Source organism: Vespula pensylvanica, chromosome 10 (genome assembly GCF_014466175.1).
Source record: "Vespula pensylvanica isolate Volc-1 chromosome 10, ASM1446617v1, whole genome shotgun sequence".
NCBI classification, from domain to species: domain Eukaryota; kingdom Metazoa; phylum Arthropoda; class Insecta; order Hymenoptera; family Vespidae; genus Vespula; species Vespula pensylvanica.
The window spans coordinates 1,587,999-1,602,146 of NC_057694.1; the positions used below are offsets into that span (position 1 = coordinate 1,587,999).

At 32.6% G+C, this 14,148-nt stretch overlaps 1 protein-coding gene across 4 annotated transcripts in view; it reads right to left on the bottom strand.

Moving 5' to 3' along the window:
• LOC122632671 (synapse-associated protein 1) overlaps positions 1 to 14,148 on the bottom strand; it is a 50,615-nt gene that overhangs the window by 28,447 nt on the left and 8,020 nt on the right. For all 4 annotated transcript variants that reach the window (XM_043819774.1, XM_043819771.1, XM_043819772.1 and 1 more), the window contains exon 4: positions 5,495 to 5,616. In XM_043819774.1, the coding sequence (XP_043675709.1) occupies positions 5,495 to 5,616 (122 nt within the window). The remainder of the gene's footprint in view (positions 1 to 5,494; positions 5,617 to 14,148) is intronic.

Consider the following 14,148-nt stretch of genomic DNA (forward strand, 5'->3'; position numbering starts at 1 on the left):
GTTATTTATGTAACTTATTATTCGTCATGGACGTTTCCATTATTTTTACTGCATTATTCAAGTGATACGCGATACGATAGAAGTTTTTATATATGGTTGTACGCTTGTGCGTGAGTGGATGAGAATAGGTTCACAAAAGTTCCTTGAAATATAGTGCCTTGTGACGTGTGCGTTCTTATAAAACAATGAATAGTACGTCGAGATATGCATTTTCTATATTCACGAATAATAACTTCTCAATATTTTTATTTCTCTCGTTCGTATAACCCAACAATTCGGACGATTTTTTCGATCGGAAATATGAAAAAAATAAAAAAAAAAAGAAAGAATAGAAAAAAGAGAAAATAAAAAAAGAGACAAACGAACGAACGGACGAGCAATAAAAGAAAGAAAAAAATTTTCAAGAATAAATAATAAAAAGGTGTGGAAAACGTGAGAGAACATCGAAATGAAATTTACAGGGCTTAGAAAAAGGATCGTACATTAATAGACTATCTTAGATGGAAGCAACTTTCTTAGCTAATAATCGACAATCGATCGATAAATTTCGAATCGAATATCTCGTTATTAAATTTTTCTTTCTAAGTACATAAGTATGTAGCATACATATACATACATAACCCATATGTTTGTACGTATTCATGTTCTCAAAACTTTTATGAATGTTATATGTATGTTTGAAAATGTAAAATCACGAGTAAGAACAAATCGATATCGTTCGAGTATCTAAACTTTCGACGTAGAATTAGAAATTAGAACGAACTTAACATAAAACATTTTCTTTTTTTCTCTCTCTCTCTCTCTCTTTTTTCTCTTTTTCCATTTATGAAGGTCGATTTGTAAACTTCTTTTGCAACTATTATAATATGATATTTACGATCAGATTAAACGGGGTAAAAAACTTCGTAATTCTACGTATTTTAAATATTTCTAATATTGCGTGTATAACAAGGAGAATATACATACGTAAACATATGTGAAGGGGGGCCAGTGACACGAAGAAGAAGGTCTATCCGTTAACTTACAAGCACGCTACGCGTTATTCGATATACATATGTATACATATCCTAACGCTTTGTCATCGTTTGTGTAACACTATAGTAAAATCGATCTAACATAGAATATTATATCGATATGCTTCCAAAGATGATTCTAACAGGTCCTTTAACATTTTAAATAAATTTATCCTTTCTCGTTTTATAGCATACGATGATTTAATGAAATGAAATTTTATCAATTAAATCAATAAGATTATTTGTAACAAAATAATGTCCAATCTCGATATAATATATCTACAGTTCAATATATACTTCGACAGAATAAACTATAATGTAGAACATACACAGTTACATATTTACATACGCACATAAATCTTTAAAATGCATTCTTAACGTTCTCCTGAGAAATTATATATATATGACGCATACGTCCTTTCGCACCAAATATTATAATATTCTCATTCCATAGAGAGAGAAAGAGAGAGAGATAGAAATAGATAGATAGATAGATACATAGAGACTGCGAGAAAGAGAAGGAAAGAGAGCGAGAAAATACAAATCAATGTTGCTACCGGTCAAGCAAACCAACGAAGCCAAACCTTCGCGAGAAAGGCGTGAAACCTTCGCGATGACGTAAGAACATTTCCTAGAAATCATGATTGCAAAGACTATAAACTGCGTATCGTTGAAACACCCACTTCTTTTTTTTTCCTTTTAATTCTTAGTTAGTATTTAGAAAAGTTGAGCTATACGATCTATCTGTCTTTAAGAATTATTTAGTAATCGAATTCATATCGCACGGAATATAGAAATGAATGAATAAAAAATGAGCTTTTCTCATTTGGATAAATCAAGTTTCTCGTTTAATATATCGATAGATTGATCGTTTCCTTTAACGTAAGTTAATTCCAAGGAAGTAAGGGATTACTATCCACGAATACGGGATTATACGAAGAGTGATGTTTCGAGGTGGCTTAGGAACATTGATTCACGAGGCACCGTAAAATCTGATGCCTTAGTAGCTAACGGATGAAATCGAAGATCGACCGTGTTGCGATGACCTACATTTCGAGCTATAGTAAGTTGTTACAAAACCAAAAGTCCGCTCTACGAATTATTATATAGTCTAAGCTTGTAAACGAGAAAGGAAAAAAGTGGAGAGAGAGAGAGAGAGAGAGAGAGGTAGAGAGAGAAAGAGGTAAAGAAAGATAAAGAAAGAGAGATGTACGTGTAATACCAAAAAAAAAAAAAAGAAAGAAAAGAAAAACAAAAGGAATTATTCGTTTATTTTCAAAGAGAAAAATATAATGAACGATCATGATAGTTCATTACTTTTTCTTTTCCTTTCTCTCTCTTCCTCTCTCTCTTTCTTCCTCTCTATCTTTCTTTTTCTCTATCTTTTTATGGACGATGGGATAGATACGACGGAATATTGAATATTCTTCATAAATCTTGATCATATATTGGGACAGACTACGAGAACGTAAATTAATTTTCATGCACGTAAACTTTAACACGACTCGTTGAATAAAATAAAATTCAAGCGATAATATATATATATATATATATATATATATATATATATATATATATATCTTTTTCTTACTCTTTTTATCTCTATCTCTATCTATCTTTCGCTTGCCGATGTTTCTCATTTTTCCTAAGGGGTTCCACCCACGTTAAACTTGTTACGAGTTTCCACGGGGAAAATCGCGTTTCGTTATAAAACGCGAAATAAAAACAAGTTTTTAAATGGAGTTATCCAATGGTGAGGGTGAAGGAGAGGAGACGGGGAGGGTAGCGACTAAGGGGGTTTAGGCGGATCCTCGAAGCGCATCCATGCTTCAATTTCTCGGTATAGAGGAGAAAAGGAAAAAAAGAAGAAAAAATAAAAGAAAAAAAAAAGAAAAAGAAAAAGAAAAAGAAAAAAGAAAAAAAAATCTTTTTCTTACAGATAAGAGTTTTACGTACCTAGTCTCGTAGGAAATAGCGAATAAAGGAAATGGGGACGTTATCAGTTACATAATAGATACGCGTGTGACGAATGTGTCGCGACGTAGGAATATAAATCCATCGAGCCAATATCTCGAGCTCGTAGAGAAAAGCCAAGATAGAGAGAAAGAGAGAGAAAGAGAGACGTAATGCGTAGGAAAAATAGGAGAAATCATGGGGACGTTATATAAAAAGTAAAGAACTGGAATGGCGAGAGAGAAATGTCCAATAAAAATTCTACTTTTTCAACCTATAGAAAAGTCATCAAGGCCGAAGAACCTTGCAGATTAGACGGATCGTGGCAACTAGATATCAAACGTCTAAAAAAAAAACAGTTTCACCTACATTCAAGTCTATATATTTTTTCTAGATAAGTTCTAGGTATAATAATATGGAAAATATACCCCGAATATCCACCTACCGTATTAAGAACATAAACTATATTTTTAAAAAATTGAAAGAACGCGTTAGTGTCGTTCTATTATTCCCGAAAACTGAGAAGATTGATAGAACGAAAGACGTGTAGTTGTAAGAGATTTCTACTTTGACAGTCGCGTTTGCACATGCAAGAAAATCGATCGATCATTGACCATTCTTCGTGAAATCGATTAATCAAGTAAAGTTCAAAAATGTTATATGTATTTGTTAAATTTTAGTGAACAAAAAAAAGAAAAACAGAAAAAGTAACGACATCCCAGTTATCATATAGTTTCACAAGTATTATTTCAATTATTTTCAATTATTGTTTTTTCTTTTTATCGATGTATTCAATTGCTCTCTCTCTCTCTCTCTCTCTCTCTCTCTCTCTCTCTCTCTCTCTCTCTCTCTCTCTCTCTCTCTCTCTCTCTCTCTCTCTCTCTCTCTCTCTCTCTCTCTCTCTCTCTCTCTATCCCGACCGCTTTCTTGTAATCAAAAAAAAACATTATTATCCGCTATTGTCAACCTTGTGTGTTTCGTATTTGCATTGACGTTTATTATATTGATTTCACTCGTTAGAAAATAGGTATGCGCTGGACAACGATGTGGATATTAAAAAAAAAAAGAGAGAGAGAGAGAGAGAGAAAAAAAGAAATAGATTCGTGCAATCAAGATTACTCGAAAACTTCACTAGACAGAATTATGATATAAGAAATAAAGTTCGAGAGAAATGTGACGTAAGAAATTAGAGTAAATTTGTTTAAGAAAAGCTTAACAAAAGATATGGCATTTCAAAAAGTACATTATCTGGTAATATAACATTTTAAAAATCTGAAAAAGAAATTACATTGCAACTTACTAAACTAGATAGATTTACCAAAACTTTTTAAAATCTGAAAAAAAAGACTACATTTTCGTTTCGTATATCTATCAATAAATTGATTAAATAAAAATAAAAATGAGAAAAAGAAAAGAAAAACGAATTAAAGAATAAAATAAGAACTTGGAAAATACGTTTAAAAGAGCAAATTAAATCCAAGGAGATAAAGAAAACCAGAGCACCGACATAAAAAAAAGAAAAAGAAGGGATAAAAGCAAGAACATGGAGTCTGTCTGTCTAGTTCGCTAAAAGAGCAATGATGAGAAACTCGAATAGATGCTGAAGTTACTAAGAATAGATTTATACGAAACTTTTGCTTATATTCCAATGAGCATTTCCGACAATTATATTTGTGATCGTTATAAATTATTTCGAAACTGTGCTTCAATTTAAATTATTTTATCCGTATAAATTTATGTTCACTTTATATCCGATACTAAGTGCCATTAAATATTCCTTTAGAATCATATAAAAAGACTTTAAGATTAATTTAATTTGAAGGTTACGATAATGTTGATTATCTTTTTCTTTCACTTTGATTTCTATCGTATGGTCAATTTGTAATTAATGAAGAATACAAGAAAAAAAGAAAATAAAAGGATACCAGAAAAAAAATAATAGAATATTATTTCTTTTTTCTGTTCTTATTTATCTAACAAAAAACCTTAAGTGTCCGCTACTACCTTTATATACATTCTTAATTGAACATGTTAATTTTGAGGTCATTGACATTTCTTCGTCATATAATTCGGCTATCCGAATTTGTAAAGTTTCATTAATTATTCATTGTCATGTGACCGATCAACTGATCAAATTTTCCTAAATAAACAAATAAATAAATAAATTATTTATTTACGTAATTATTAAATAAATAAATCATTTATTTACGATATTATATAATATATATATATAACATGTTTAATAATATATAGATATATAATAATTAAAGATATACAAGATCAAATTTGAAATTATCTGGCGATTATTATGTCAAATTATTATGTATGTTAATCATAACAGATTAATTAAACTCTTTAACGTAAGTTACATCCGAGTAAAGAATTTTGAATAAAAGTGACGTTCTTTCGAGCTATGTAATAACGAAATTATAAAAATAATAGTAACTCAATGAAAACAGTAAAAAGAAGAGAGAAAGAAAAATACAAAATAAATCAAGAAAGGAAGAAAGAAAAAAAAAAATACTCACGTTTTCTTCAACCGTCTTCTTGATTTTCACACTGGCCTCGACCACTGTCTTGCCGGCCTTGTTCACAGCGCTGTACAAAAATCCTCCGAGACTCTTCGCGCCTGCCAATGCTTTTGTCGAAACTGTGGAAAAGAAAAACAGAGAAAAACGGGGAGGGAAATTAAAATGTCGAAAAAAGTTTCTTTCGAGAGAGATCGTATAAAAGAAATTCTATGCTACAAAAATTCCTTCTTTTTCATTGATTCGTATTCATTCGCACCTCATCCGTGAAAATGTAAAAAATCAAACATGCATACTCTCTCTCTCTCTCTCTCTCTCTCTCTTTCTCTCTCTCTTTCCTTCCTTCTTTCTTTTTTTCTTCACTTATCAAGAAACGTAACGTAACGAAACGTAACGTAGCGTACATTTCAACTCCATTCAATTCGGTCAAACCGCGTGAGAGTTTTATGGAAAAGCGGCTTGCTCGTAAGCTACAGAAACTTTCCATTACTTTTCACGATCTATCGAGTGTACGTATAGCCAGTTACTACATATCTACTTACATACAAACTACGTATACATACAAACTTATACAACGTCTCGACTGTTCACGATAAATTACCAACGTGGAAAATAAAAAACCCAACTTTTACTTTCATTCTTTCTCTACGATCAATCGTGTAATACGTCAGTTTTTTTTTTTTTTTTTTTTTTAATTGACGAAAGAAAGAAAGAAAGAAAGAAAGAAAGAAAGAAAGAAACTGAGAAAGATATATTAAAAAATGATTATAATCGAAACCTTTGAAGATTGTAATTATTCGATCGGATGATCGATCGTCCGACTTGGAAGAGGATCGATATTGCCAATCGATGGAGTATCTCATCGTACGTAGTAACATTTTATAAACAACTTTTTCCTTCCTCTTAAAAATTATTTAAATCTCTTTCTCTCTTTTTCTCTCCCTTTTTCACTTTTACACATGTAATTACAATGCGATAAATGTAGATACACGTTGTACGATTTTCATGGCTGTGAAAAATCACAGTACATTGAACATTGACGAGGGTTTTGTAGTTGAAAAGAAAACAAAGGTCAAATTAGAGAACAAAAGGTGAGTAAAAGGAGCAACGAACGTTGATAAAACGCATGGATCATAGCGAACGTTGTGGCCATCATCCTTCTGTCTCTCTCTTTTTCCCCTCCATTTTTTCGATAGAAACCGAGGCCAATTTAATCAACCAAATTGAGCTTCGATTTACGTTGCTTTGGCTCTATTGTTTTTATCTTTGTCTCTCTTTCTCTCTGTTTCAGAGACGAGTCAGTTTTGTGTCTTTTTTATAACTCGTAGTTTTATTTTTTATCTCCCTCCCTGCCTCTCTCCTTCTCCCCTCCTTTCTCCCTCTCTCGTTATTACTGTATAAAATCATATGAGAATTAATGCAAACGAGTAGAGGCAAATATGTCAGAATTCATTAACCGCAACACTTAATTGCTTCCAGAGCAACGAGCTAGAACTTGAAAAGCTGCTTGATTTAGGTTCAAAACGTTCGACCTTATTATGAAATAAAATTTACGATAGTGAGATTAAATGCATGAGCTGTTAGCTTATATACGTGGGAGAAAGTGTATGTGTGTGAGAAAGAGAGAGAAGAGAGAGAGAGAGAGAGAGAGAGAGAGAGAGAGAGAGAAGAACAGAGAATGGAAGATATGTATTAGAAATATTTGATCCTTTCTTGGCAAGTTGTCAAAGGAGGCTTGGTGTTATTGCCAAAAGTATACTCGAGAAATTTCGTTGTTATATGGCCAGATCGTGGAACGCCTTGTTAAACTCGGATTTCGTGCGGAAATGCCGCACGCAATCGCATCGACACAGTTTCACTTGCTCTTTAAAAACTGACTTTAAATAATGATTCACACAGATCCAAAATGAAAAAAAAAAAAAACATTCTCACTTTAGTGTTCTCTCTCACTTGTTCTCGCCGTTAAAAATTTCATCGCACAAGAAATCGAAAGAAAAGTGAAGAAAAAAAGTTAAAAGAAAAAGAGAAAGAAACTTCGACGCGGTGACACGTAATTTTTATTCGAAATAAAAAAAAAAGAGAGAGAGAGAGAGAGAGAGAGAAAGAGGAAAAAAAGAAAAGAAAAAAAAAGAGAAATAAAAGAAAAGAACTTCGGGAAAAATCCCTATTAAAGATGCGACAACTTTTTCTTCGTGTAAGAAAAAGAGAGAGAGAGAGAGAGAAGAAACTTCTCGATCAAATTGAAAGTTTCTTGAGCTACGTGACACGATTGATCCTGAACGATAGCTGGATGAGTACTAAACCAGAGTTATTTAGCGAGATACTAGTTGAGAAGCTACGTTAATATGAGTAAAGGGTATTAAATGGACGGATGTATGTATGAAATAAGGAAATATAGAGAACATATGTAGATAGATAGATAAATATATAGATAGATAGATAGATAGATAGATAGATAGATGAATGGATGGATGGATAGACAGATAAATAGTTACATACATAGATAGAGCGAATTAAAAAAGTAGGAGAAGGAGAAGGAGAGAATGAAGAGGAGATATGAGGGGGGAAGAGAGAGATGTATATATAGATATAACCGATAAGCGATAACTCTGATCCTAAACACGTGGAGAATGCGTTCGTGGTTATACATCGGGTAACAGGAATCGATCTAATATACACAGCTGTTATCGATTTTCGCATTTAATATCAAAGGAAAATTATAATGATTCATCAATATGATATATCGATAGATATTCGTGAAAACTAGGCTTCCTCCTAGATCATGATCTTCGAGACAATTTTTTAAGATCGTTGAAATGTTATCATTGAGATGTTATTTTAGAAAACTTCAATTTCGATACGTTCAAAAAATATTCAACGATTTTCGAATGATTAATATAATTTTTATGAAATTATAAAATCCGAAGGTTCGATAACATATATCCTACACGTTAAGAGGATTAAAAACGTAATATAATTGTTCTATACTGATAGTCGGAGAAACGTTCTAGAACGTTAAAAGTTCTCTTGGGATATAACAGAAACCATAAATAAATCGTTCCCAATCGCTCGATAAAATCTTATATACTTCCAGGAATACTCAAACTGAAAATAGTCCTTTTCTCTCTCAACATCACGATAGTCCTTTATATCTTTGTTAATGCTCTAGGGTAAACCATACTACACTCGTGTTTACTATTATGCAATCCTTTCGTCTATAGCAAACCTATGTAAACGTTAGGCGTTTCTTCAGAATTGTTTCTAGCAATGACCTAAAAGTTCTTAAAGGCGGATAATAAAGGAGAAAGGAAATGAAGAAAAAAAGAAGAATATTTGCAACAGAGAAAAACTATATACATAGATGCATATCGAAATATTAAAGAAAAAGAAAGATAAAGAGAAAATAAATTCGAAATTCAACATATTAATTCTTTTTTATCTTTTCTTTTTGCTTTTCAATCGATATCGTGCTGGTGAACCCTCTCTCTTTCACCCTCTTTCTCTCTCTCTCTCTCTCTCTCTCTCTCTCTCTCTCAAAAGAGGAAGTAAAAAAGACTGAGTGACAGAATCGTCGAAGCGAGACGACTCTCGCAGCATAGATTTCGAAATTGTATGACGTGCCGACGGACTCTTAATCAACGTCGACCTTGCACTTCCGCCTATCGCTGTTAACCTTGTACCAGTTTTCCTCCGCCCAAAGAAGAAACGAAACCGTGCGAATCCATAACGCTCACCGACGAGTAGGTAAAAATTCTTTCTCATAGACTCTCTCCACTTCCCTCGAACAAATTTATATGCTTTAGCGATACGAAAAAGGAAAAGAGAAATAAATTTCCTCTTAATCAATGAGGATTGAAGGAAATTTTCTATCGTTTTCTCTTTCGACACGAAACACTTTCGAGTTACGAAGAACGATGTAATAGTTCATGTTTTATACGTACGCGTTGAAAACGAGATTTTTCAAAAGTGGTCCCATAAATGAAGTTAAAAGATTCTCTCTCTCTCTCTCTCTCTCTCTCTCTCTCTCTCTCTCTCTTCTGTTTTTTTTTTATTCTCGCATTCCACTTTGCAATGATCGAATTAAGTCACCAATGTTTTAGAATAAAAAATATATATATATGTATATATGGAGTACTCCTCTTAACTCTCACGATATTTTATTTTAACTGCCTTTCCCCTTCGGAAATGGAATTATGGGATCTCATAATGGGAAAACGTGCTTATTGTTCAGAATTCAGAAGAAAAAAGAGAGAGAGAGATAGAGGAAGAGATATATTATATATATATATATATATATATATATATATATATATATATATAAAGGAGATCGAATAAGTTGAAATGCAATATAGGATTTTTCAAAATTAGAAATCCCTTGAAGGATTTCAAGTAATTCTCACATTTCAATTTATATATCCCTACCTTCGGATAATTCTTCGACGATTTTCCGTCCACGTTTGAGAAACATGAGAAACTGGTCTATATAGAAGAGGAGAAATTCTATATAGAAATTTCTAGTCATTGACCCCGATCGTTCTTATATTTTTTTGCGAATATAGACCACCTCGAAGATAAGACAGAAAAAATTGAAAAACTGTCTTCTCCCTTTTTCTATATTTCAAGAAAATCCGAGCTTGAAATCGAACCCTAAGAATTTCGATGTCTTTCGCATGGCCGAAGATTAATGTTCTAACTCAAGTTAGGCTGATTTTTAATTTGATAGTGAAATTTATAGACACGTACTTATGTATCATTCAAAGAAATTTTTACGATCAAATCGTTTTTTAACTTCTTAAAAATTGCTTTCTTAAAATGAACGTTCAAAAATATGATATCACCTATTTCTTTCCTTCTCTCTCTTTCTCTCTTTTAATTTCACGAAATTTATTAAATAAATCTATCAGAAATAAAATAAATCCTATTTCTCTATTCCATAGTCATATATTTGATAAATCAAAATAAATTATCTATCGATATGAAAAATAGTATAGAAAATTGAATATTATTCTCTAAAATATTAAATCTAAGTCATATAATTGACTTCTATCACTTGTACAACTAATATTCGATAACAAATTTCCTATCAGATCGACTTAAAATTTATATGATTTCGTAAACTGGTTAAAATGGATAATGGACATTCGATAATCAACATTCGAGTCAAAGGCATTTATAGTATTTTATCGTAGCTGATATTGATCCTTTATTATTAAGAAAACGACGTACATAAGTGATAAAGAAAAAAAATAAAATAAAATAAAATAAAAACACGTGGATAATTCAGCAACATTATATACATATATCTCAAAAAAAAAAATACATTTCACGAAACTGGATTTCGTATCGTATAACGAAGCTTTCAATATTTTCCCAACTCTTAGGAGCAGTAACGATAACAAAAAGAAAAAGAAAAAAAAAAAAAGGAAAAAGAAAAAATGATTGCAAAAATAAAAACGAATAAAATAAAAAAGAAACAAAAAAAAAATCATCGAAGCTTTATATCCCCTCAGCGAAACTGGAGAACGATTATTGGTCGTTTGGTGAACTGCAATTCGTGAATTCCATACAATATAAACGAATGCGAACGTTATGTACAGGTACATATGTATCTATATTTAAACAACGCCGGGGAAAAGCGTCGAAATTGAAGATACCACATGATTTATAACGCGTACATCCGATTCCATAAATCCTCTTTCCCTTTTGACCCCCTTTCCTCACTTTTCAACTCAAATAGAAACGCTACGAGACAAAATCATATTTCGAAATCGAACGAAGTCAAAAAAATGGAGAATCGAATGGAGGAAAGTTAAAATCGAAGGGAAAAAAAACGGAAGAAAAGAAAAAGGATGAGGAGGAGGAGGAAGAGGAGGAGAAGGGCGAGGAGAATTAGGATGAGGAGGTGGGTTATAGAGAATGGTGGTTACGTGTGCAACTCGTAGTCGTTGATTTCCAAGAGAAGAGTCGCCCGGGTGTACGTATTGATCGACGAAGATGGGGGTCCAACCCCTCGACGCGAAGGACGGCCACTTGCTGACTGGATCTGGTTATATTCTCGTGGATATTCTCCCTCCCTCATTCTCATTTTCTCTCTCTCTCTCTCTCTCTCTCTCTCTCTCTCTCTCTCTTTCTTTTTCTCTCTCTCTCTTTCTTTTTCTTTTTCTCCTACTCTTTCTCTTTCTCTCTCTCTCTCTCTCTTCAAAGTTACGATCGTAATTCCGAAAGATAGAGCACCCACGCGAGCACCCACTATGAAAGTCCAGAATTTCCATCCCTCGAGAAGAAACGATGAGAATCCAACCGATCAACGTCTTTCCTTCTTTTTCAACCGCTTTATCCTGGATAGACGCAACTCAGCAACGTAGCTACGTACTTTAGCGCCCCGGGCCAAGGTCAAAGGTTTTCTTTGATCTCAGTTACTCTCTCTTCTCTCTTTCTCTCTTCAAACGATCGTTCTACAGCTCGTTAAACTTAGTCTCTCTCTCTCTCTCTTCCTTCCTTCCTTCCTTTTGTGATTATGATTCCATACTGCCTTTTTCATTATCTCCGACGAATAAGAAAATTTTCTTCATTTCTTTTCTTTCCTTTTTCTTTTTTTCTTTTTCCTCTCTCTTTCCCTCTTTTTCTTTTTTATTTTATAATTCTCCCATCGAAATTCTTAGAAATTCTTAGATTATAACAAAGTGAATTTATTTTCTGCGATACCAAAAACAGAAGACTGATAAGACGACGAAGACCATACTCGACGGGTGGTCCCAAAGCCAAAATGGCATTCACGAGTCTTCTCGTTATTTATAAGGGATCGTCGGGTACTCAGAGTGGTATATACGTTTGGATGGTCGGCATCCCGGGCCAAGGCCAAATCCCTCGACTTTGTTCTGTAACCCTCGGTGGTACCATCCTCGCAACAACCACCCAAACACAACCACCAACGCCTACATTCACCCTCGTCTTTCTGGTGTCTCTTCGAGTCTTATTTCTTAAATTGCTCTCTTTCTCTCTTTCTCTGTTATAAAAATATCGTAATGGTTGACTGGAAAATCTGAACGTCCTTTATGATACTTACTGAACACGTCATTGAAAAAAGTAGATATTATATCTCTATGGAGTCCCATTAAAATTGTAAAGGTTAAAACAAAGGGGAGTAGTTATCAATTTTCTTGGGGTGATTTTATCCGATCAAAATCGATAATAATATTTGAAAAAATGATACGAAAAGAGAGTTTTGAAGATGATCCTTCGAAATTTAAGAAAATCACGTCGATGTCTACTATAAAATTTCAAAATAATGAAGACGAAATATTCTTTACGATTACAAAGGAATGCATTGAGATTTGTCTCCTCCTAATATTTGTATTATAACATCACGATCTTTACTTAGATTTTTTCGAAACGATCAACCATGTCTTACTGTTTATGTAATATTTAAAAACAGAATAGTCACAGAAAGTGAGGACAAAAGAGGGAAAGAAAAAGAAGATAACAAAGATCGAAGGGAAAAAGCTAACGAAAGAGGATAAGTATTATAGTTAAGTAAAACTTTTTAAAACTTTTCGTTCATTCTATGAAAGCTCAAGCGCACACAGTCATCGATTGATGAAACGTGACATTTCGTCTTTGTCTTTACTATTTCTTTATCATTTTTATTTTATACACACACACATATATTCACACGTTTGTTATTTCGAATAAATAAATATTATTCTATCTTGTTTACTACACAAAAAAAAAAAACAACAACAACAACAAAGAAAGGAAAAGAAGTCGAAGGATACACGCGATAGAATTTAAATTAGATATCCTATGAACAATTATCAGATTTCCCTTGAGGACAAGAAGGCCAACCAAAAAAGAAGAAGAAAAAAGAAAGAAAAAAGAAAGAAAGAAAGAAAAAGAAAAAGAAGATAAAAAAGAAAAAAAAAACAGAAATAAAAGTAGGGGAAAAAAAGGATCGGACCTTAATACATATAAAATGAAAGTGGTGGAGATTGAAACAGCTCTGGTAACACGGGTCTCATATCTCGTGGTGAGACCAGACGAACGTATTGCTTTTTAAAGTGGATGAACGTGTTTCCGATTCTCTCGATAAAATCGTGGAATAAAATATAGAAAAGTGTGTAAATATCATTTCGAAGTTTCTTCGAAATAGGCGGAACTGCTCCTGGAGAATTCAGAATGAAAGAGAGAGAGAGAGAGAGATAGAGATAGAGAGGGAGAACAAGAGAGAGAAAGAGAGAGATATTACAAAGAACTCGAAGAGATAAAGACGTATAAAAAATATAAAGGCAATTCGCGAGGAAATGAATAAAAGGAAATGAAATATAATGTTCCCATATGATTATGCCATAGGCTTTTATCAATCTTATTGTCCTTGTTCACGATGCTACTACTATATGGATGCAAAAAAAAAAGAGAGAGAGCATACAAAGTAGTAAAAAATAAATAGTAATAACTTAAGAACTCATAATTACATGAATTACAAAACGAAATTCAATTACTATATTTTCTCATTTTTTTGTTCATGTTTTTTTATTAATTAATAATAAAAATTCAGAAAAAACGTATTCAGAATGATCAGGTTTACATTTAATATAAGCCGTCAAGACGTTTTTTTTCCTTTTTCTTTTTTTTTTTTTTTTTTTTTTTAAGTAAAA